The sequence below is a fragment of the Felis catus genome, chromosome D3 (assembly GCF_018350175.1).
Source record: "Felis catus isolate Fca126 chromosome D3, F.catus_Fca126_mat1.0, whole genome shotgun sequence".
In the NCBI taxonomy this organism is placed as follows: domain Eukaryota; kingdom Metazoa; phylum Chordata; class Mammalia; order Carnivora; family Felidae; genus Felis; species Felis catus.
The window spans coordinates 37,156,435-37,182,235 of record NC_058379.1 but is presented as its reverse complement, the minus strand read 5'-3'; the positions used below and the strand labels follow the sequence as shown (position 1 = coordinate 37,182,235).

Below are 25,801 nucleotides of genomic sequence, written 5' to 3'. Positions count from 1 at the left end.
CATTGATGTTGTATCCTGCAACTTTGCTGAATTCATGTATCAGTTCTAGCAGCTTTTTTTGTGAACTCTTTTGGGTTTTCCATGTAGAGTATCACGTCATCTGCGAAAAGTAAAAGTCTGACTTCTTCTTTGCTAATTTGGATGCCTTTCATTTCCTTTTGTTGTCTGATTGCTGAGGCTAACTTCCAACACTATGTTAAACAACAGCGGTGAGAGTAGACTGGATCAGTCACTTCTCACCATTAAAGTCTCTACGAAATTTTAAAAGAGAGGTCAACTTTTCATCCGTGAAGCGACTTTACCACCAAAAACTGATCACATGCAGGGATATAGTCATCAGTGACTTGGCAAAGATTGAAAAGAAAACAACAACAACAAAACTCAGCACTCTTCATTTCTTCCTTCAAAACTTCTTCAACTGATACAGTTAAGCCAGTGTTCCTCAAACTATATTCCTCCACGGCACCAACGCCCCATGAGTTGGAAGCAGGTTCCACGAGAAAGAGTGCCATGGTGAAGTAAGTTGGGCTGTATTCTCTCAGCTCCTCCTGGACAGTCTCGATGCACAGAAGCAAGCACACTAAAAGCTTTGAGAAGAGAAGTCCTTGTCTCTCCTTAGTAGACATTGCCTTTCCCAAACTTATGTAGTCACAGGACGCATTTCTTTAATGAAATATCCTTGGATAGCTCTGGGGACACGAGCATGGAAAACAGCTAGCATATACAGCTACAAAGGATAATTGATAGCATGCAGTAAAGGAGTCAGCTATCCTTAGAAAGGCCTGCTGGCAAATCTGGCCCTTGGCTGGCATCTGCAAACATTCCCACCAATCCCTAACTGATAAGAGTGGCTCACTGCCTCGACCATTTGTGCAAACAATGTGGTTTATGTTGAACACCTGCTTTCCTTCTGAGAGTCTGGAATTTGGTATGTGCTTGGTAGAGGGTGCATATGGGACCAGCCCCCCGTTTGAACCTTGGATGCTGAACTTCTCATGGGCTTTCCTGGGTAGAAACATCCCATACATGGTGCCACATTTGCATTGCTGGGACAGTATATGCTGTGACCCCCATGGAGGAGAGAGAGCTTAGGAAAAGTTGCGTGGTTTCCTCCAGGCTCTGCTGTATCTTCTCCCCTATGTATCCAGCTGGGCATACTAAATACATCACCTAAGAAATCTTGGCCATGAGTCTGGAGAGTCCTAGAGTCCTAGTGAAACTCTGAATGGTCTTAGGGACCCCAACACAAGCATGATAAGCAACTGGATGGTGTGATAAATATTCTCACCTATGAGAATGCCATACTTCAGCAGTGGGGAACCTGGGTGGCTCAGCTGGTAAAGCATCTGACTCTTGATTTCAGCTCAGTTCATGATCTCATGGCTTGTGAGATTGAGTCCCGCATAGGGCTCCATGCTGGCAGTGTGAAGCCTGCTTGGAATTTTCTCTCTCCCTCTCCCTCTGCCCCTCCCTCTCAAAATAAGTAAATAAACATTAAAAAAAAAAGAATGCCATACTTCAGCATAAATGACCATTTTTCTAAGAGTCATAATGAAAAGTTTATACATAATTCATAAAATAATCTGTGAAATTTGAAATGGCATAAACATTCAGGGATGATCTGTGGAAAATAAGAAAGAGAAGGCCAGAGAACACATTTTAAACTCTTAAATGTTTTTGGGGCGCCTGGGTGGCTCAGTTGGTTGAACGTCCGACTTCGGCTCAGGTCATGATCTCACAGTCAGTGAGTTCGGGTCCCGCATCGGGCTCTGTGCTGACAGCTCGGAGCCTGGAGCCTGCTTCGGATTCTGTGTCTCCCTCTCTCTCTGCTCCTCCCCCACTCATGCTCTCTCTCTCTCTCTCTCTCTCTGTCTCTCAGAGATGAATAAATGTTAAAAAAATAAACTCTTAAATGTTTTTAAATAAAAGGTATCTTTAGTAGCATTGATTTTACTCACAAGTTTAAGAGAGAGATCGGCAATCTTATGGGTAACTTTACTGCAAATAGAAAAAGCGCTACAACAGCAGAAAAAGTGTAGTGAGGGCCCAGCAGGTGAGAGGGCCGGGTGCCCTAAGGGAATAGGGGAGAGGGGCCACCCTGCCTTCTCCCCTTCTTCCCAAATGCTACTTAGAAAATGAACTTCTCCCATTTGGACTACAAGCTACAAGCTCCTAGTGGGGAGGAGGGCTCTGTTCTCCTTTGTGTCCCCAACTCCCAGCACGATGCCTATCCCCTGGGGACTCAATCCATTTGATGAAGGAACAAATGAACGACTGAACTGACTGTGGTAATAGTGGGAGAGACATCCCCACGAATGATTCCCAAGAATCTCCAGGGGATCTTCATCTTTAATAAGCTCCCCCATTGACTCTGATATGCAGCTGAGCGAAGACGCAATGAGAGGATACATCATGCGTGGATGACAGGAACAGTGGGGCCAATAAGGGAGCCCCAGGAGAGCTGGAATTGAATACATGAAGTTTATAGGGAGCTTAAGGGAGCTAAGGATGGTTGGGAAGCAGCGTTGAGCCTAGAATGGCTGCCTCAAGAATGATGGGTGCTGGTGAGATCTTTCCCCTCCCATGCCATACATTTCAGGTGAAGGGAGAATGCACATGAGAGGTCAGGGTCAGGGAAACATGATTACAACCTAGCACGTCTCTGATCCGAAGATTGAAATTCCACCCACCCATCTTTTATGGACTGGGTCTCAAGCGGTTCTTCCTTCCATTGGGTTGGAAGATCATAGGGTTTAGGTGTGTGGTCAGGTTTCATATGATCCTGGAGGTTTAATATTGGGCAAAGTACTTGTAGTCTCTGGGCCCATCTCCCCAGCTGGACCCTCCCCAACCTCACAAAGCAGTGGAGATGACTATGTGACAGGATGAGAGAAGTGAAGCCTGCGCCCTCCCCAGCCCAGAGCAGGTGCTCCAAGATGGCAGCCCTCTTCGCCATTTCCCGGGACCTCACCCTCCTCTGGTCTCTCCTCACAGCCATTTCGTTATGAGTTCTTGACCCTAACCAATGTTCCAGTGATTATTTTACTAGTTCTCTCTGCAAATGACATCTGACAGTAATTTCCTCCTTTTGTTTTCTACCTAACAGATCAACAATGTCAAGTATCATATTCAATGATTTTGACATAAGCTCAAAAAAAGACGTATGTGAAGAAAGACGTAAGCTCAACTCTGCAGTGTGTTGCCACTGGAAGTGTAATGGAATTGTTTTTAAATCTTTTAGAAAATAATTTAGAAACACAAGTCAGGAATCTTCAAAATGCAAATTCTTTGGCTACATGATTTCTCTTCTTAATACCTATCCTAATAAGAGATGATAATGTAAGGTGTAGGAAAAGATTTTTGTCTGAGACGTCCATCACATTATTTAAAATAGCAAAATATGTTAAAATAGATTAAATATTGCACTGTAGAGAATGGAGTCTTGATGGCATATGGTGTAACTACTAAGATATTTATCACAACCCTAGAGAGACACACCTTGTGCTATATTACATCAAGGAATAATTGTGAAAACACTAAGAAAAAAGCCTGAAAGGAAATACCAACTCCTAGTGAGCATGTCTAACAATTCTTTGATCTGTCACACCACATTGTGGTTTTTAATGAGAGTTTGAACAACTGGCTAAATCATTCTGACATAACGTCAATCTGTCTGAGAGCTTACAGCATGGTAACGGCCACTGACCATATTTTCTTCCATGGGAATTCACTGCATTATACTTGATCTTCAGTAAATAGGGTATCATGAGGTTCTTTTGTTTGGGCTAGGTGGAAATGTTCCAGAGTCACTAAGAAAAACAAAACCTATGACACAAAGACAGATACTGGCATTGATTATACTCCCTCTATTGGGAGTAGCTGGCACCCGTCTCTTCATTTTTTTTTTTTTTTGACAATAGTGCCCCTCTCTTATGACATTCCATCCCCAGTGAGAGCATCCTCTCCCTCCCCTGCTCCCACATGCCTCCTTAGCCCTCAGTATTCAAGCTCCTACCTCTAATTGATTGTGTCACGAATGGTATTTAGAAACTTACTTGAGTTCCAGTATGGCTTTCTGTTGCAACTGCACGAAATGCCTTTTCTGTATGACTTCTAGCAAAGATGTAATATTCTTTTGCATATTCTGAAGAGTAGAACTGGGTAGTTGGAAGTCTTCATCCAAGGTCTGATTTAGAGTTGCTGCTTTTTCAATAATCTCTATGGACAACAGTCATCAATCATTCAACAGGTCTCTCAAAGTGGACAGCACTAAAATGGAAACACTTAGAACCTTCTTCAGTGAGGCCAGCTTTGTTCACCTAAATTGGGTTGAACCTCAGGCCAAGCCAGGCCAGCCCACATATCCCAATTTACTCCAGTTGCCCCTTACTAAAATACTCAAGAACTTGAGATTATTGGTTTATTTAATGTTGGTATTCCCCAGTATCCATAAACTCATGAGGGCAAGGGCTGTGGCCACCATGTTTCCCTCACCATTTCCTGCACCTGGCACAAACATTTGCACATAAAGCTCTCAGTAAATATTTACTGTATGAAGGAACCAATACTCAACACTACTCTTTTTAATAAACAAATTATTTGTTCTAATAATTTCCTTACCTTTTGCCCTATAAAGTCTAATTTATATTGGATTTAATACTTTTTATATCCTTAAACTACAATCAAACAAGAAAAGCAAGAATATGTTTCTGGTAGCCAGAAAACTGAAAATAGCACTCCTAAAGCCAGATGAGACATCCCAGTTGAGCAGGACTAAATTATTCTAATAGTGTGGGTATACATTGAAGCCCCAAATCCTATCAGCTCCTATTCTGGGCAGAGAGGTTGGTGTTGAGAGTTTAGCTCTCCTGCTCCATGGTATTGCTGCCTTGGCATCCATTTTGTTTGGCCAAGCAGCCTGCAGTGACCTTGAACTGACAGTAGTCCCTCATGCAAGCCCATACCCCAGATAACAGCCCCAGCAAGGTCAACAAGCAAATGTCAGTTCTTGTTAGGACCTCCCCAGCAGCCCTTGTGACCAAGTCCCCCCTGCTTCCCAGGGCCTTCTCCTTATGGGCCTCTTTGATAAGACCTCCATGGGCCTTACCAATGCCCCCCCCCCCATTTTGGTTTGGATTGACCAACCTAGCCTTAGCCTGGGACCCCAAAGCACTCCACCAAAAACCTCAATAAAAGAATATGCCTCAGGGCCTGTCTGTCTGTCTCTCTCTCTCTGCCTGCACCCCACCTTTACCCTCCTTGGGTGGCCCCTCGAGGCATGGTAGGTAGTTCCTCCTAGACCTGTGAGTAATAACCTTCTGCATCTCATGTTCTCTTGGCGTCTGTTGCAGGGTTTGGCTCATCATCTGGGCCCTCTGTGTTCCACTTAATAAGTGTTAATTTGACAAACTCATAATAAATGGGGAGGCACCATACTCACCTGATACTTAGGAACTTACAAGGAATTACGAAGACAATAAAAAAGAAAGCATTCATTTTTCTAAAAGACAAAACTCTGAATGAAAGTCTATGGTCTTCCGATTCAGGACTCAGGATCCCAACTATGGAATATTCCAGGCTTTTGGTTCTGGGCAGGCTAGTACAAGTCACACACATCTATTCATACACTGAGTAAAGCGAATGGAGACCTTCCTACCAAATAAGCACAGGCGAGACACTGAGCACACTACCTTGGATAGTTCTCTGCAGCTTCTCAGTAAATGTCATGAGGTCTTGGCTCTTGTCAAGGATTCCTTCAGTCGCCCTGGTTACATGTTGGCTACTCGTCAACACTCTAGTGAGCTGACAGAAAGTCAAGGTCTCAGGTTAGTTTGACTTTGAATGACACGCAAGCTTTGCTGTTCCAGTTGTCTCTTTTAGGCAACAAAATATATCCCAGGGTATGGAGTAAAGCTATCCACGGCATCATGGGAGCCCAGGTTAACATTTCAGGGTTGGAAACTAAGTGGTTAGAGAAATAATTTACTACTCAGTCTGTGGGGGAAAAGATGGATTTTTTTTTTTGTTTGAAAGAGCCTAATTGGCTATTAAACCACAAACTCCCAAGCGTGTCTATTGCAAAGACTCTATATTCACTTTAGGATGCAAGTATATAGAGTATCGAAAGTAAAATCTCACTAATTTGCACGACCGTGAGAACTTGGTTCAGGAGTTAAGAACACAGTCAGGTGCAAACGGGGTGTTAGGCCATCAGCCTTGTCGGGCTGGAGACCTAGTACTTAACCATCTCCTGGCCTCATCGGTAACATGGAGTAATATTAACCCTTACCTCCTGCGGCCTTATGAGGATACGACGCCATGATGTCTGTGAGGCCGGCAGCCCAAGGGCAGAGACCCAGCTGCCCTCTGCAGGTATTTTTATTAGGAACGTTATAATTTGTAAAGGGAAAGGTTGTTTGTGATGTTCAGGAGTGTGAAGTAACTCAGACTGGTTCTGTAAGTGTTTTCTAGTCAAAATCCAAAGAGAATCTTCTTTAATGGGTAGAGAGAATTATTTTAATCAGCTTATCATTTCCTACCAAATGTTTGCTCACTGAGGTACTTAAAAGCCACATTTAAACCCTTAAACTCTTCCCAAATCATCCTTAATTCTAAATTAACAGGCCAACCTAATACTTTAGGGTACATGATTGTGTGTGTGAATACTGACAGGGACTAGATACAAACAGGCACGAGATGATAGATACACTATCGTACACATATCTATATACATATGTCCACGTGCATATGCACACACACACACACACACACACACACACACACACACACACAAAATCCAAAAGTGAAAATTATAAATTTGACAATAGGCCTCCCTCACCATCTGCAAATGAGATTTTTTTTTGGGGGGGGTCACTAAAAACCATTCATCCGGAATGGGCTGAACAAACACATCATTCCTGCTGACATCAAAACAGGCTCACTTGACATTCAAGCTGCACAAGTCAGAAGCACGCGGCCTGAAGCCTGAGGGTTGCACAGACACCACACACCCACCCGCCCCTCGGTTCACCGGAAGGAATGACAAGGCCGATGGCACAGAGACTTGGCCAAGTCCTCACTCGGCAGACGTGACAGGAGAAATTAAGTCAGGAGTCTCTTCCCACTAAAGCACAGAAACTGGCAGAGGGTTAAAACCAATTTGATGACAAGGTACCTGGAGCACAGCTCCCGGGAGAAAGAGCCTGCCCTGATTTAATAGAACCTTCCAGACCAGCCCGATGCAATTGCTTTCAAGGGCTGGGTGGGAAGCGGGTCTTCTGTGTGAAGCACTTACCTCCCTTAGCAGGTGGTCTGTTTGTTTTGCAACATCTTCAAGCTGATCTTCTACCAGGTCCTTACGTGTATTTTCTTTTAATAAAGCTTCCTAAAAAGGATAAAATAAACAAATTGCTGGTTCTTAGTCCAGAGGGTCTAGAGTGAGTGGAAAAGAAATTTAAACATTGCTTTCTTTTTTTTATTTTATTTTTTATTTTTTGGAGAATATTTTCACCTTTCAAAAACATTTTTTTTTCCATTTCAGGAGAAATAATGTGAAAAAACATCTCTGAGAGTTCCCTAACCTTTCTTTATGGCCATTATGTCTATAGAGAGAAGACGAGCAGATGGGTGAAGCAGCCAGATTCACAAACACACACCTAGGCTTTTATCTAAAAACACAGCATTCAGGAATGACAATCCTTTTCATTACCACATGACACAATAAATTGACTATCTCAAACTCTAACGTGTAGGTTTTAAGCAAAATTAAGAACTGCACTTTTTCCAATTAGAATTAAAAATGCTACTGGGGCGCCTGGGTGGCTCAGTCGGTTGAGCATCCGGCTTCGGCTCAGGTCATGATCTCACGGTCCGTGAGTTCGAGCCCCGCGTCGAGCTCTGTGCTGACAGCTCAGAGCCTGGAGCCTGTTTCGGATTCTCCCTCTCTCTCTGACCCTCCCCCATTCATGCTCTGTCTCTCTCTGTCTCAAAAATAAATGTTAGAAGAAAATTTAGAATTAAAAATGCTACAGTAGCAAGCTGTCCACTAAGCCAATTTCTTAATTTCTCATTCCTTTTTTTGACCCAGATCCTGTCTGACTAATCATAAAACTATGATTTACTCCCAGAGATGTTTAGATACCTTCTGGGGAAGAGAAACTTTTGTGCCCCACAAACCCAGTTAAGAATAATACATTTACATCGGGCTCTGTGCTGATGGCTCAGAGCCTGGAGCCTGCTTCGCATTCTGTGTCTCTGCCCCTCCCCCACTCACACTCTGTCTCTCTCTCTCAAAAATAAAATAAAAAACTTTAAAAAAATTTAAAAAAAGAGTAATACATTTACAGAAAACAGTTGATCATCAGCATATTCCAGCATTAAAGAAGATACGTCTAGGTTTATTTCCTGTATTTGTATCAGGACAGCTGCTTTCAAATATCCAAAGGTCTGTCATAAAGAGGAGCAAGGGGACTTGTCTTCTCCCAAAAGGCAGAAGGACCATGGGGGAGGAATTTTTATGGAGGCATTTATGGAACAAGTCAAACAATTTATTCTTTATTTATTTATTTTTAATTAAAAACATTTATTTAATGTTTATTTTTGCGAGAGACACAGAGTACGAGCAGGGGAACGGCAGAGAGAGAGGGAGACACAGAATCCGAAGCAGACTCCAGGCTCTGAGTTGTTAGCACAGAGCCTGACGTGGGGCTCAAACTTTTGGACTGCGAGATCATGACCTGAGCCCAAGTAGGACACTTAAGTGAGTCACCCAGGCGCCCCACAAGTCAAACAATTCACAGTGGTCCCACAGGGGAACAGGTTAGCGTGTGGATGATGAAGTCCCTGATCACACTGTAGGAAGCCTAGATGCCAGGAGCGAGACTCCCACACTGATGAGGCAGACAGACAGAAGGACAGAATACTGTCCCCACCGACTCTCCCATCTCTCAGTGACATAGGTTTTCTACCCATCTCCGTATTCTCAGTACCTACCCGGAGATATTTTGTTGTATTTTCCAGGTTTGACAAAATTCCAGATGGGACAGGGATAACGCCAGTGAGGTTCACGGAAAGGATGGCATCCCCAATATTATCTAAGTCATTTAGCAGCACACCCACACATTCATCATCACAAGCTAGAAGAAAAAGAAAGTTGAGGTTGATGCACAGCCGTCTGCACGTTTTCTCATGGATCTGCACGAGCCATTCTGTAGTAATGACATCTATGGGCAGAGGACATTCTCCCTTCTGCCTCTGTGATGGGAGGGAAGCAAGAAGTGCTGAGCCCCTATTCTCAGGCGATGCCTTTAAGCCTCAAATCAGATCGGTGACTCCCCTGGGGTCACACAGAAAGGAACAACTGATGCCCAGCATGGATCCCAGGCGGGGCGCATGTTTCCTTCTACTGCTCCAAACTTCAGAGTGTGTTTGCTTGTCTTTGACTTGGACCGATGGCAATGAATGCCAAATGTATTTCCTTTCGGAGTCCATCTGTCATTTCCTCAGATAGCTCGCAGACACGCCTACTTTATCCTTGCAGGTGCCATAACAGGGAAACATTGGAGAGAGAGAGAAAAATCTTTAAAGGTTTAGAGGAGGAAAATACCCACAAACACAATCGCTTTCCAGCAGAATGTGCCTCGGTTCACATTCCTCGCATCGGAGCCCTGTGGCGCCTGGCCTGCAGACACACTGCCCGGACCTGCGGTCACAGTCACCGTGGACAGAGCCACTGGGGCTGCAGTCACACCGCTGGCAAGTGCCACCCAGCGCTCGAGGGTTCCCGTGATAGCCTGAGGAGCACCTGCAGAGAAGTACAGACAGTAGTTTCAACAGCAGCAAGTTGGTATATTACACCAACTCTTGTTCAAGGATAGCAGTCATTTCTGCCAAATAAAACACAAAGAACGTGGGCCCATTTGCCTCATTCTACGTTTTACGTAGATGCTGTTTTGGAATAGTAATAAGGTCCCGTATCAGTCATGCCCATCCAAACTGATAACACCTCCCAAATCCCGTTAGTAAATACGCCCTGTACACATCAACGGGGCAGACGCACCTAGCGATTTCCGCATGGTAACCAGCCCCCCCAGGTACCTTTCGCAGTACTGTCCTTCGTAGCCCAGAATGCAGGCATCACAGCGGAAATCGTGATCACCTTCCAAGACACAAGTGGGACTAAAACTAGAAGAAAAAACATAGTTTTTTGAATTCTTAGATCCACGGCTTCAAATATGCCTATGGCACTTATTCATAAGTCTTAGGATACTCCATATTGCTCTGAAAGTTAAGTGATTACACCAGACAGACAACCTTTTTAGGGCTTAAAATCTACTGGGGGCAAAAAGAAGGGAAACAAACATGTGACCAACACTATCGCATGCATCTGTCACATCCAAAAGATATTCCTCGCACACCCAGCCAGTGACAATCGTGTGGGCGCAGAGGCCAAGAATTGACAGATTACAACGAATCTGTACAATCACACACATTAAAGCAAATTAGTCACCGAACCAGAAAGCTTTCCAGGTGAAAAGGGTCTTGTTCTGAGGTTGAAGGGCATTATCACCTGGCTTATTAGATGGAAAGGGGACTGGAGAGAGCTGTGCAAGACCCTGAGCAAGCACGGGAAGATGCAGCCTGACAGGTGCCCAGTGACGGTAATTGACTGGAAAGGCAGCAAGGAGGAAAAGCAGGGCAAGGTCTGCACATGGGGGAGGGCGCCATCTGAAAATAAATGAACCCGAAGTAGGGAGCCATGTGATGGGCCATTAGAAGCAAAATGACAGAGCCATTCAAAATTTAATAATCCTCTCAGATCTTCTCAGGGATCTCAGCTTTTGGCTCCTTCCTTTCCACAACCCCTGCCTCCACATTTTCAATTATCCATGCCCCTTGCGCCACCTACAGGCTAAGATGGGTACTTGCAACCCACTGGAAAAAAACCTCTGGGGTAGCCTGTGTTTTTGACCTGTGGGAGTTTCCGGAATGAGTGACAGGGTTCAGGGTCAGCCCCATTTCAGTTCGGACTTGTTTTTCCTCCTTAAAGACTAAAGGAACAGACTCAATGGAAACAAGATATAAGCAAAGTAAAGCATGTCTGTGAGGGTCTCTCAGATGCAGAGCTCACAGAGATGTTCACACCCTGTCTCTTACTACTGTGCACCTTGGGGGTGGTTAGGACCTTTTTAGATTGAAGAATTAAAATATTCAAAAGTACGCAAATGTGCAAACTAGAAGGAGCTAGTTTGGATATGGAAAGAGCTATCCATATGTATATGGATACACATGTAGATATGAATTTTTTCCAAAATAGCGTATTATACATTCAGTTACATAGTTTTTTTTAAATATTTTTTAATGTTTATTTGTTTTTGAGAGAGACAGAGAGACAGAGCATGAGCAGGGGAGGGGCAGAGAAACAGCGAGACACAGAATCTGAAGCAGACTCCAGGCTCTGAGCTGTCACCCCAGAGTCCCATATGGGGCTCAAACTCACAAACCGTGGGATCATGACCTGAGCCGAAGTCAGATAACCGACTGAGCCACCCAGGCGCCCCCAGTTACATAGTTTAATTGCTCGTTTTTCCAACTCAGTACCTACAGATATACCTTATTCTTTTCTCAGTGTTTGTACACTATTTCACTGTAGGTGTGTGCCACGATATATAAAAATCAGGTCCCTGTAAGTAGATATTTCAGTTTCCCCTGTGATTGCTTGTGAGTATAAGCAATGTCAAAATATATCCATCTTTGCACACATATGCAAATATTTCTACAGCTCTGATTACAGAAGTAGAATTAATGAGTTAAAATTTATATACATTTTAACCCAAAAAGTTTAATAGTAATAACTATATGCATGGTGGTTTAGAAGGGAGGCTAACAGCACCTCTCATTTGTTACTCACCGTCAAGCCTCACTTACTTGGGGACAATAAAAGAAGATGCAAGCAACGATTAAAAAAGAAAACTTCATTTTAGCCTACCAAAAGTTGGTATTCAATCTATACATGTTCAATGCCTTGTCAAACATTCTAAGCAATGATGAAATGTTATTTATGAATTACAATTTCATACAAACCAAAGAGGTCTCATAGATATTCCAATTTCCACGTAAAACCTCTGGTTCTTTTTTGTGTTCAGATAATTCCAATATGAGCATCACGAGTTCAGGCAGAAGCTAGCCTCAGTGTCATTACTAAGGAACATTTCTGCATTTCATCATCTCACCAGCATATACAGATTCTAACCGCCCCCCCTCCCTTACATTAAACAGGAATGGAATTCTTCATATCGACATTCCTAAAATTAATAACAATTCATCTCCAGGTACGCTGGATACAGAGGTTGGAGGCTATAATTATTCTTCAGAAAATAAAACCTGTGGCACAAAAACAGACACTCAGATCAATGGAACAGAATAGAAAACCCAGAAATGGACCCACAAACATATGGCCAACTAATCTTTGACAAAGCAGGGAAGAATATCCAATGGAATAAAGACAGTTTCTTCAGTAAGTGGTTCTCGGGAAACTGGACAGCGACATGCAGAAGAATGAATCTGGACCACTTTCTTCCACCATACACAAAAATAAACTCAAAATGGATAAGAGACCTAAATGTAAGACAGGAAGCCATCAAAATCCTTGAGGAGAAAGCAGGCAAAAATGTCTTTGATCTTGGCCGCATCAACTTCTTACTCAACACGGCTCCAGAGGCAAGGGAAACAAAAGCAAAAATGAACTATTGGGACCTCATCAAAATAAAAAGCTTCTTCACAGTGAAGGAAACAATCAGCAAAACTAAAAGGCAACCGAAAGAATGGGAGAAGATATTTGCCAACGACATATCAGATAAAGGGTTAATATCCAAAATCTATAAAGAACTTATCAAACTCAACACCCAAAAAACAAATAATCCAGTGAAGAAATGGGCAAAAGACATGAATAGACACTTCTCCAAAGAAGACATCCAGATGGCCAACCGACACATGAAAAAATGCTCCACTTCACTCATCATCAGGGAAATACAAATCAAAACCTCAATGAGATACCACCTCACCCTTGTCAGAATGGCTCACATTAACAACTCAGGCAACAACAGATGTTGGCAAGGATGTGGAGAAAGAGGATCTCTTTTGCACTGCTGGTGGGAATGCAAGCTGGTGCAGCCACTCTGGAAAACAATATGGAGGTTCCTCAAAAAACTAAAATTAGAACTACCCTACGACCCAGCAATTGCACTACTAGGCATTTATCCAAGGGATACAGGTATGCTGTTTCAAAGGGGCACATGCACCCCCATGTTTATAGCAGCACTATCAACAATAGCCAAAGTATGGAAAGAGCCCAAATGTCCATCGATGGATGAATGGATAAAGAAGATGTGGTAAACACACACACACACACACACACACACACACACACACACACACACACACACACAATGGAGTATTACTTGGCAATCAAAAAGAATGAAATCTTGCCATTTGCAACTACGTGGATGGAACCACAGGGTATTATGCTAAGTGAAATTAGTCAGAGAAAGACAAACATCATGTCTTCACTCATATGAGGACTTTAAGACACAGAACAGATGAACATAAGGGAGGAGAAGCAGAAAAATATAAAAATAGGGAGGGGGACAAAACAGAAGAGACTCTTAAATATGGAGAACAAACTGAGGGTTACTGGAGGGGTTGTGGGAGGGGATGGGCTAAATGAGGAAGGGGCATTAAGGAATCTACTCCTGAAATCATTGTTGCACTAGATGCTAGCTAACTTGGATGTAAGTTAAAAAGTAAATTGAAAAATAAATAAATAAAATAAACAATAAAACCTGAAAGTATTTTCTTTCGTGGGTTCCATTTTAACACCCCGATACCAACACAGATACTTTGCTTTTGGAAAGATTCTCTTCAAATGCTGTAATAATGAACACTTTCTCTTAAAATCAGCCTTTCTCAACACACAGAGAGTATTAGTTAAAAGCCTGGAAACCAAGGCCGAGAATGGACGCAGCCCCAGCTTCCGGGCACAGTTGCGCGGGCTCACCTGGCAGGGTGGCTGCGAGGACAGGCGCACACAGAGCAGTCGCTGGCTGAGCCAGTTACCTTCCCGAAGTACCCAGGAGCACACAAGTCACAGTGGTCACCAGTGGTGCTATGGCTGCAGTTCTGGAGCCCCGCGTTTCAAAAGGAGAGGAAAATCATGGGGTAATTGTTAGAAATCATCCTTACCTGGTAGCACCTAAGTAAGCCACTGTCAGGTATTATTATTATTATTATTATTATCATTATTATTGAGAGGAAGAGCATTTTTCATCACATATTTTTTTAATATTTATTTTTATTTATTTCGAGAGAGACAGACAGACAGTGGGGAAGAGGGGGGCAGAAAGAGAGGGAGAGAGCAGGCTCCAGGATGTCAGCACAGGGCCCAACCCCACAAACCGTGAGATCTAATCTGAGTTGAAATCAAGAGCCAGATGCTTAACCGACTGAGCCACCCAGGTGCCCCTCTTCATAGGTTTTAAATCCTGGAGATACTGCCAGCTCTGGCCTGCATTCGTCATAATGAATATAGCCTAGGAATTATTAATACATCCTTCTTATAGAAAATACACACACATACAATATGTATGCACACACATACCTTCTAGAAGCCACCAACTTTCAGGTCCTTAAAATGTGGGTCTAGGGGCACCTGGGTGGCTCAGTCGGTTGAGCGTCCAGCTTCGGCTCAGGTCATGATCTCGCAGTCTGTGAGTTCGAGCCCCGCGTTGGGCTCTGTGCTCACAGCTCACAGCCTGGAGCCTGCTTCCGATTCTGTGTCCCGCCCCCCCCCCCCCGCCCCCGCCCCCACTCATGCTCTGTCTGTCTCAGAAATAAACATTAAAAAAAAAATTTTTTTAAACATGGATCTAAAATATATACTAACTCAAAAAAAAAACCATCTGAAGCACACTGGTTTTACACATAGTTGGGGTTCATTGATCACAGGTGAGGGGCTGAAAGAACAGAAGTAAAGAGACGATTTAGGAAACAGGGAAGAAACTGCTGAGCTTTAATTTTTTTTAATGTTTATTTATTTATTTTTGAGACAGAAAGAGACAGAGCATGAACAGGGGAGGGTCAGAGAGAGAGGGAGACACAGAATCTGAAAGAGGCTCTGGGCTCCGAGCTGTCAGCACAGAGCCCAATGCGGGGCTCGAACCCATGGACCGCGAGATCATGACCCAGGCCGAAGTCGGACGCTCAACCGACTAAGCCACCCAGGTGCCCCAACATTTCTTTAATGTTCATTTATTTCTGAGAGACAGACAGAAACAGAGCATGAGTAAGGGAGGGGCAGAGAGAGAGGGAGACACGGAATCGGAAGTAGGTCACAGGCTCTGAGCTGGCAGCACAAAGCCCAATGCGGGGCTCAAACTCACGAACTGCAAGATCGTGACCTGAGCTGAAGTCAGACGCTTAACCAACTGAGCCACCCAGGTGCCCCGAAACCTCTGAGCTTTAGAGCGCCACCAGGAGATTCTCGCAACAAGCAATTCATTTCTAGTTAAATTTTATGTCACCATTTCGATGACACGACTTATGATCCTGCCATTAAAATAGTTTTCGAAGCTACAAGAGAAAATAATTGTTGACATCCATTTCCAAGGTGAAATCTGCTTTGGCCAGTTCGATCACTGTCCGCCCAGGCCCTGGGCACTGGCTTCCATGTGGGGTGTAGGGACAGAGAGACAAGATGCGGAACACTGGCAAACAGAAGCAGACTTTCTTCTTGGCAGCCAGAGAGGATGTACAAGGACACCTTTTTAGACCTTTGAAACGCTATTTTTGAAATCCTTTTGATTAAAAAATATGCCAGTATTTTCTGTTTTAAAATTACATTCCTATTTCACCTGGTGAAAGTAGATTTTACTGGGATCCCCCAGGCCCCTAAAAGCACTATCTCTTTAGGAGTAAAATTGGTTGGGGCGCCTGGGTGGCGCAGTCGGTTAGGCGTCCGACTTCAGCCAGGTCACGATCTCGCGGTCCGGGAGTTCGAGCCCCGCGTCGGGCTCTGGGCTGATGGCTCGGAGCCTGGAGCCTGTTTCCGATTCTGTGTCTCCCTCTCTCTCTGCCCCTCCCCCGTTCATGCTCTCTCTCTGTCCCAAAAATAAATCAAAAACGTTGAAAAAAAAATTTAAAAAAAAAGGAGTAAAATTTGCAACCTCGCTCTTAAAAAGAACACGTGTTAAGTACTTGTTTTAATGATACACAATATAAATCTGATGAACAATAAATAGATGATGAACAAGTATGGATCCGATTTTCTGGTTTTCATTGCTGACACCCAACTCCAGCATTTAAAAACTCCCCAAATCCACAACGGATCGTGAGCTTCCTGGTTTCCAAGATCCTAGAGAACTGAAGACAAGCTGCCCCCAAGAGTGGCTGGGAAGTGAGAACCTGTTCATGTCAGCCGATCTGGAGGATGAGTCACGTGCTTTGGAAACTGCACAGACAAGGCTGGTCAGTTTTTCAACGGTAAAAGCCTTAAGGGTTATCTCCTGGAAGGGAGTCCCCAAGGAAAGGAATTCTCAGGATAGCTTGGTGTTCCTCAGTCTCCCCGCCCCTTTCCAGGTCACATGTCTGACCAATCATTTTTAGGATACTATCGAAGTCTCAGTGACATGAAGAGGGGGGACACTATATGCTGAGTGACTGAATCAGATCCAAAATGGTCTGGATGCCCACCTACGTAATAATCCACAGGAAGTGCTTAAAAGAGATTTTGTCAACTAGAAGTACATTGTTGCACTAAACCACAAAAGAGACCTCGAAAGATGAAGACTGAAGAGGAAAGATAAGGCCCCAAGTTCAAAGAGCAAGGACTCGGTGTTAAACGTGTGGACAGAGTGTAAGCATCTTAAGTCAGCTCAGCAGAGGCAGCAGTGACCAGACTGGCAAAACCCACGGGCTGCCTTCATGGGACACCTAAAGTCAGAGAGAGAGATGCCCCACCCATACCTGGAGAAAAGGTGCTGGGCTGTGGGCATGATACTTTAACCTCAGGATGGGGAATGGACTCAACCATTCCATAGATACATCAGGCATATAAACTAAGGATATTTGACCAGGAGGACTGGAGATTCAGGGCCTTTGATATGTGAAAGAGGAAGGTAATGTTTTACAAGTTATGTCTTAAAACATTGCCATCTTTCATGAACAAATTTGAACTACTGGTTTGTCTCAATGGCTCCAAAGATTAAAAGTGCACCAAACGGGTAGACAAGCCAGGGCACTAAATTCCAGGGATAATCAGGGCTGCCCAAAGGTGAGCTGAGCTCCCCATTGCTGGAGGTGGGTAAACATACGTTACACAACTGCGTGGTGTGAATAGTGTAGTTCAGACCTAAGTCATCTTGGAGCATACGTATCCACTGTTGTGGACTGCAAAATTTAACGAACAAATCCAGGTGTGAGCTCTTATGGGTTCCAGGTAACATCTGGCAAACGTTTCCTCCCAGAGCGGGGAACTGTCCAAAAGCTATCGGTCTTTATTGATACTGGTGACACTCTTCACCACAATCTTTCCTGGATTGGGTTAAGCAGGCTGTATTCTTTCTTGGGTACAAATCAACCGGTCATTTGCTCAACTTTATTCTGGTGAATTTGGGCCAGGAAAGGCAGGGTAATAATCTAATGCCCTAAGAGTGCCTAATCTTGTTAAAATACTTAGCTGTACCAAGGAAAGATACAGCATGAAAGAACTGATCAACTTTAAAAAAAAAAAAAAAAACTTTTTTTAATGTTTACTTATTTTTGAGAGAGAGAGACAGAGGGAGTGGGGGAGGGGCAGAGAGAGAGAGAGAGGGGGAGACACGGACGCTGAAGCAGGCTCCGGGCTCCAAGCTGTCAGCACAGAGCCCCACGTGGGGCTCGAACTCACGAACCACGTGTCCATGAGACCTTTGTCCCCATGACTGGCCAAGGGACCTTCCCCGCTAATTGCGTCTCAATTTAAGTTGCCTGAAATCAATCCTCCTTAAATCCTTAAATGAGATTTTCTCATTGTCTCGATTAGGACCTTACTTTTGCCTGGAGCATGAGCTGATTAAAGTGAATAAATTTTTTTTAATAGTGTTGCAGCTATTTGCATCTTCTAAGTCCATTTTACCTGGTAGAACTGGAACAATTCTTTAATTCCACATATATAATGAAGTCAGCAAAGGTTAATAGATACCTTTTTAATTGAGGAAAACCCTGCTGCGCCTCAGCATCGAAATTCACCTGCACACTGCAACAGTTCAGCAGCGTCCCTAGTGCAAATGACCTTTACAGGCCACATACGAAAAAACGCTTCCAAACAGAAGAAGACAGGTCTAGAGTGGCTGCAGGTCGGCTGGGAGCCCCCTGTCCTAATTTCCCTGTCCTGTTCCTTGTGATTAAGCCACACCTGGGACCTTGACGGCTTCAGGTATGTCTTTCTCGGGGGGCAGCTCATCTCCTGTCAATGAGTTATTTTACCCGAGGTAAGTTAGTCTTGGCGCAATTTATATGAGTAACCCATGTTTCTCCAAGAATTATTATTTTAAAAATGAGATTTCCAGAGCGGGGAAAGAATATCAGGTTATTCTACGCTATCAATAAGGCCTTGTCAGCTTAAGCGAAATCACAGACCCAAGAGTTTGTCCTCAGCAAGGCCTCAAGACTTCCATCTGGCCCATGTGTTGCTTTTCGGTGACCAGAATTCTCCTTAGGTTTCTGGGACCGATCTTGGTCTAGGCTGTTAAAAAGAGAACCACGGGCCCAAATGGCACCACTTAGGCCAAGACGCCACACTGGACCTAATACCTAGCCTGACTGCAGTTTCAGTCTCCCCCAGAAATATATTTAACCAGTCAGTCGGGAATTTTCTCATCAGCACCAGTGAGGTACCCTGTCATGTAGGCCCTTCTCTATCCCCAAAAAGGAAGAGGAGGTGACCCACCTAATCAGACTCCCTGCCCTCCCCCCAGTGGAAAGTGACCTTGCCTCTGGAGCAATCCTTTCTTTTTGATAATAACTTCCTTGCCCCACCCTCCCTCCTAAAAAATTTCTATTTTGTATAACTCCTTGGAGCTCCCCTCTACTCAACAGATGGGATTGCCCCCCCAATTCACGAATCCCTCAGTAAAGCCAGTTAGATCCTCAACTTCTGAATTTTGAATTTTGTGTGTTTTAAAAACAAGGGAAAGGTGTCTCAGAACCAAATGCATATGAAGACATCCAAGAAATTAAGTATTATTATTATTTTTTTAAATTGATCTTTGAGAGAGAGAGAGACAGAGCACGAGCAGGGGAGGGGCAGAGAGAGAGGGAGACACAGAATCTGAAACAGGCTCCAGGCTCTGAGCTGTCAGCACAGAGCCCGACGCGAGGCTCGAACCCACGGACTGCAAGATCATGACCTGAGCCGAAGTCAGACGCTTAACCGATTGAGCCACCCAGGCGCCCCATCTTTTTTTTTTTTTTTTTTTACAATTAATTAGTAAGGGCCACTTGGGTAGTCAAGCTGGTGTAACAAGATGGGTTGACATTAATTACTTTGAAGACTGATTATGAGGTTCCAATAAAAAAAAAAGGAAGGTGTCCTATATAGTCACAATTTGGGGTTTTTATTTTTTTTAATGTTTATTTTTGAGAGAGAGAGAGAGAGAGCGCGCGCGAATGAGTCAGGGAGGGGGAGAGAAAGAGGGAGACAGAATCTGAAGCAGCCTTGAGCTGTCAGCACAGAGCCCGACGTGGGGCTGGGACCCACAGACTGCAGAATCATGACCTGAGCTGAAGTCAGATGCTTAACCAATTGAGCCACCCAGGCGCCCCGAAAATAAGTTTAAAAAAAAATTGCAAGGAGAGAAATAAATTTGCGATATTGGCATTAACTTATTTTAAAACCTCCAGGTGACCCTCCCAGTTCTAGGACACAAAGGTCTCGTCTACTTTCACCATAACCACCAGTACAGCAAGTACATGTAACTAATTCCCCAGTTGGTACCCACACACAAATTCACAGAACTAAAACTTACACAAGACTTCGCTCTGACAGCATCAGACCTCTTAGCCTTTTGGAAGGAAATTTATGTGTAATTTACACTAAATATAAGCTCCCTCTAAACCAAGATCTTTATAGGACTCTGGACCAGAAATTCAAAGACTTGGTGCCTCCTCTAATCACCCACACAAACACACGTACCAGGCACTTCCCAGTTTCGGGGTCACAGGCATCGCTGTGGTTGTTGCAATTGCAGGGCACACAAGGAGCGAGCAGAGGGCGGGGTCCTCGGCCACCACCTTGCGGCAGCTCCCCTCTGTGGTAACCAGGTGCGCAGTCCTGAGCGGATGCAAAAGGAAATGAACATGATTACACAATGGGTGAAGGACTTCTAGCGACTCTGACACCAATCCCACTTCTGAGCCCCAGCTCTGATCAGTACATTCTGTGGCCAGTTCTTTGTGTGGGTTTGTTTTTCCCCCACACCAAGGAACGTTTGGACACCAGCTGGGTGTCTGACAATTTAATTCTCACACTGCCTACCTGGAGATAGCATCAGATCTCACGGCTAAGGGCTCAGTTCTGGAAGTCTGCCCCTCCCCCCCCCCCCCCACTACAGATGCCAATCACAAATCCAGGCTGTCACCTGTGTTTCTGACAACCAGCTATAGATTGGAGGCTCCAACAACTCCCTCCTGGAGTTTAATTAATTTGCCAGAGTGGAGCTCAGAACTAGGTCACTGGTTTATTATAAAAGAATGTAACTCAGAGATAACCAGATGGGAGAGATGCAGAGGGCATGATACGGGGAAGGGGCTTGGAGCTGCCATGCCCTCTCCTGACTCACCAAGCGTTCACAAACTAGGAAGCTCTCTGAACTCTATCCTTTTTTTTTTTTTATGTTTATTTATTTTTGAGAGAGAGAGTGAGCAAAAGACAGAGTATGAGCTGGGGAGAGGCAGAGAGAGATGGAGAGAGAATCCGCAGCAGCTCCAGGCTCTGGGCTGTCAGCACAGAGCCCGACGTGAGGCTCAAATCCACGAGCCATGAGATCATGACCTGAGCCAAAGTCAGACGCTTAACGGACTGAGCCACCCAGCGCCCCTATCCTTCTGGGTTTTTATGGAGTCTTCCTTACATAGGCACGATTGAGAAAATCACTGGCCCCTGGAAACTGATTCAACCTCTAGTCCCTCCCCTCTCCCCTGAGGTCTGGGGGTAAGACTGTAAGTCCTCCAACCACATGGCAGGTTCTTCTGGTGACCAGCCTCCATCCTTACATGATCTAGCTTTCCAAAAGTCACCTCATTAACATAACAAAAGACACATTTACAGATCTCATCACTTAGGAAATTCCAAGCATTTAAGAACTCTGTGCTAGGAATAGGGGATAAAGACCAAATACATCTTTCTTCTGATAAATTACAGTATCACAACTTGACTAAACATTTCTCCAAAGATGATACAATGGCTAATAAGCACCTGCAAAGACGCTCAACCTCACCCATCATTAGGGAACTGCAAATCAAAACCACAATGAGATACTACCTCACACCCACCAGGAGAACCACCATCAAAAAACCAGAGAATAATCAGAGTTGTCAAGGATGCGGAAAAAGTGGAATGCTTGTGCACTGTGAGTGGGAATATAAACTGACGCAGTGCTGTGGAAAACAGTATGGCAGCTCCTCAAAAAAGTTAAAAACAGAATTACCACATGACCGAGCAATTCTACTTTGGGGTATAAACCCCAAAGAACTGAAATCAGGGTCTTGGAGAGATACATGTAGCCATATTCACGGCAGCATTATTCACAACAGGCAAAATGGTCAACGCAGTAGCCATCAGGCTAGCCAGTCATAAATGAGAAATACTGCAGGATTCTATTTAAATGAAGGACCTAGTGCGGTCAAATTCAGAGACAGAAGGTGATTGCCGGGCTGTGGGCAGGTAGACTGGGGAGTTCCCGTATAATGAGTACAGAGTTTTAGGTCTGCAAGTTGAAGAATCCTGGAGGTTGGTTGTAGAGCGTGAATGCACTTAACACTACTGAACAATACCCTTAAAAATGTTTAAGACAGTAAAATTTGTGTATGCGTATTTAACCATAATTAAAATTTTTTAAAGAGAAAAAGTATACAATACATACAAATTCTGATCATCACTTGGAGTTGTAACAAGCACATTTCCACTCAGAACCAGGTAGTGGGTTTTAAGCACCATCTCCCTAACTGACAGAAGGACCCAGCCGTGTGCCCGACGACAGAAGGACCCCGCTGTGTACCTGACAGGAGGACCCAGCCGTGCCAGGAGGACAGAGACACTTCTCTAAACGGGATGCCACCTTCTGTCCCGGCCGCAACTTGTCCGCCTTTTTGCCAACCTCCATGGAAATATTTGAGATTCTGTGAAACCATGAAGTGTGAGAGGGGACGTTAATATTTAAAAAGATGCTTTCTAGAGACCTAGCACATTACCTAATGAATTTGCTCATGTATTAAATCAGAGCTTTCCTGCCGGTTTGGGAGGAGCTCCTACACGATTATAAAGGGAATGTGTAAAAGCCCATCATTACTGTCATTACACGGTGAAGGTCCCCAGCCAACATTTTAGACCTTACAAACAAGGTTCCAGAAAGCACACCCAGAACTGGAAGGAGTAGTTTGGCCATAACTGAGCAGCTTTCTTTATGGGAGAAGCACTAACTGAGCAGGTGACAGCATTCTTGATGTTATTACAAAGAAACGTCATTTCAGTTCAAGGGCAGAACAGAAGATGACAGAACTGTTTTGTTTTCTTTATATTTCATCCTCAGCTAAGATTTCACCATTATGTACTCGCATTTTATATCCACATTAATTGGAGGATGGATAATCTAGGTCATTTCCCACACATTTCAGAATATTAATATTTAACAAAGTTTTGGTGAGGAACACAAATATATCTAGACTAATAAATATAGGAAGTAATAAGGGTGAATCAAATCTCTTCAGTTTGGTTGCAAATTAAAACTATCTGTTTTTCATTCTAGAAGATTCCAAGTACCTGCTTTGCTGTAATCCCTGACCATAAGATGCTTTGATGAGGATGTACTCAATGTTGCTAAGAACAGACATAAAATCGGAGCGTGTGACAGGTTTTTCAGAAACAGAGTTAAAATATCTCCAAAAATTCTGTGGGGGAGAAACACAACTCAATTACATTCAGGTTACACATCCTCAGGGGCTTGTGAACTGAGTAATTCTCTGGTCAATTTCTCCAGAAGTGAGCCCCGTCCCGCGCAGGAGAGCGAACATAACGGAGGCAGCTCTGCGGTCACCTCCCAGGCGGCAGGGACGCCAGCCTCGTTTGTCAGCAGACAGGTGTCACCTACGGCAGGTGAACAGTGAACCGTCCACAGACCTCCACCAGGCAAGTGGACACGCACCTGCCAGGTCCAAGCAAGTCCAGAGACTTCACGCCATTACATCCACTCAGATGGAGACATGGGTATCACGATGGAGGATTTAGGGTGCCATCTGCACCAAGGTAACACAAACCTAGTATACAGTTCTTGAGACCACGAAACTCGGATTGTTTTCACAAATCTTACCAAACCCGCTGGGATTTTCATCTCCAGGTCTTCTGGCTCTCGTATTGGCAGCTTGCCATTCCCCTGCCCCCAGAGCTAAATTCACACCCTTAAGGGACATATGCGAAAAGGGGACACCGTCACCTCTTTCATTCCCACTTCTTGGTCTTGTCGCACGCCATTCTCCGGGGCTGGCACATCCACGTAGATGACTTGCTTTCTGGTCCGGCCTCCTTTGATGAGCACTTGGGGTTCAAGGTTGAAGGCGCCCATGCCATTGGAAGAATAGAAGGCCACGCTGTACTTCAGTCTGCCACCGTAGGCCAGGAGCTGTGGGACAGGAAATGGCTCACACCTCTTATGTGCGCTGGTTTAAAGTTTTCACCGCAAGCCTGCTGCCACTTGAAAGAAATCGCGCATCACACGGGTGGGATGGGTCGTCTGGAATTTCCTTCCTTTTAATTCTACCTAATTATGGATTATTACGTTGACTCAGGCTATAGTTTTCTTGTTGTTGTTGTTTTGTTTCTTAAGTTTACTTATTTTGAGAGAGAGCAAGCAACAAGCAGGGGAGGAACAGAGAGAGAGGGCGAGAGGGAGGATCTCCCAAGCAGGCCCCGCACTGTCAACGCAGAGCCCGACTCGGGGCTCGAACCCACAAACGGTGACATCACGACCTGAACCAGAATCAATAGTAGGACGCTTAACCGACTGGGTCACCCAGGTGCCCTAGTTTTTTTGGTTTTGTTTTTTGTTTTTTTAAAGTTAGAGATGTTTTATAGGTTCCTTGTTTTGTTTGTTTTAACTGAGGCATGTTTGGAATGTAAAAAGCTGTACACATTTAAGTTGTACAACTCCACGAGTCTGGGGATGAGTATACACCTGTGAAGCCACCACCATCATCAAGGCCACCACAGATAGGTCCATCACCTTCCAGAATTTCCTCTTGATGGCACCCATGGAGGGCAGCACCAAAGTAACAAATCTGTGTGGTAATGATCCTGATTATTTTCAAACTCCTTTGAATTAAAAATAACCTACAGCTATAGGAACACTGGATACGTGTTTGCCAATTTTAAAGATCTGGGTGAATTCACTCACACCAATTGATTTAAACAAAAATGCAAGTGAGGCCTTCAATACTCTGTTATAGTAGGTTTTTACACCCCATCCCCCTCCCCAACCAACGACTGGCGATTTCTTAAGAGGAAACACAGCATCTAGGTTTGCACTGAGCTTACATTAAGAACAATGAAAAATATTTGTGAAATCAGAGAGAGAGAGAGAGAGAGAGAGAGACAGAATCGGAAGCAGGCTCCAGGCTCTGAGCTGTCAGCACAGAGCCCAATGCAGGGCTGGAACCCACAAACCGCGAGATCATGACCTGAGCTGAAGTCAGATGCTTAACCGACTGAGCCGCCGAGGCGCCCCATGGGGGGATTTTGCTAAGTGTTAAACTTCTCCAGCCCCACTTAGAAGAGTGAACTAATAACCCCCTCGGTTACTAGTAGGCTAACACAGTCCATTGTGATTTCGGAAGAGACCCGAGTCTCCCAGGAAATGAGAGCCAGTCCTAGGCTGGGCGTGGGCCTCACCTGGTCTCCCTGGAACCTCTCTGGCAGTCTCCAGTAGAACGGCTCCGTGTGAATATGCTGCCTGACAGTCACGGCGTCCAGGAGGATATCAGGAGCCTGGTAATACACCCCCTGGGTCGTGCCCCTGAGGTTGCTCTGAGAAACCACACGCAGGAGCGGCTGACCCGAGCCCAGCGTTATCTGGTCATGGAAGGAAAGAAAAATACACCTTAGGACACGAATTCACACCTCCCCTTTGATTTGTCAGACTCTACTATCGTTTCACAGACGAGATAGCTTCATTATTAAAACAGGAGTAACACAGATGTTTCCTTCAAACTCAAACCTCTGGGTTAAGGTGAAAACTGCACGTGTTTTACACTATTGCGTTTTGGGCCAAGCTACTGCTACGCTGGGGCAGGATTCAATCCTATGAAGGAGGCTGTGGTGCGTTGCAGTCTTATCTTCTCGCCAAGTAAAGCTTTTGACAGATTAGCTAAGGAGCGACACGGGGTGCCTTCCCGTCCTCGCTTCATTTCTTTCTTCGGACGGCAGAAAACAGAGCTCCGATTCACAGAGAACCCAGGTCAGCTTCCTGGAATTTCTGATGCCATCAGAGCAAAGTTTAAAGTA

General features: G+C 44.5%; 2 protein-coding genes across 4 annotated transcripts in view; one reads left to right on the top strand and one right to left on the bottom strand.

Moving 5' to 3' along the window:
- ARHGAP28 (Rho GTPase activating protein 28) overlaps positions 1-3,295 on the top strand; it is a 330,654-nt gene extending 327,359 nt beyond the window's left edge. The window contains exon 24 of the transcript XR_006587776.1: positions 3,107-3,295. The gene's annotated coding sequence lies outside the window, so the exon portion shown is untranslated. The remainder of the gene's footprint in view (positions 1-3,106) is intronic.
- Positions 1-25,801, bottom strand: part of LAMA1 (laminin subunit alpha 1) — a 168,830-nt gene that overhangs the window by 41,651 nt on the left and 101,378 nt on the right. For all 3 annotated transcript variants that reach the window (XM_019814998.3, XM_045041274.1, XM_023241765.2), the window contains exons 25-36: positions 25,190-25,369; positions 23,739-23,924; positions 23,069-23,196; positions 22,308-22,428; positions 20,225-20,362; positions 14,054-14,175; positions 10,096-10,182; positions 9,609-9,802; positions 8,992-9,134; positions 7,295-7,384; positions 5,691-5,802; positions 4,056-4,218 (exon numbers count right to left, since the gene is read on the bottom strand). In XM_019814998.3, the coding sequence (XP_019670557.2) occupies positions 4,056-4,218; positions 5,691-5,802; positions 7,295-7,384; positions 8,992-9,134; positions 9,609-9,802; positions 10,096-10,182; positions 14,054-14,175; positions 20,225-20,362; positions 22,308-22,428; positions 23,069-23,196; positions 23,739-23,924; positions 25,190-25,369 (1,664 nt within the window). The remainder of the gene's footprint in view (positions 1-4,055; positions 4,219-5,690; positions 5,803-7,294; positions 7,385-8,991; positions 9,135-9,608; positions 9,803-10,095; positions 10,183-14,053; positions 14,176-20,224; positions 20,363-22,307; positions 22,429-23,068; positions 23,197-23,738; positions 23,925-25,189; positions 25,370-25,801) is intronic.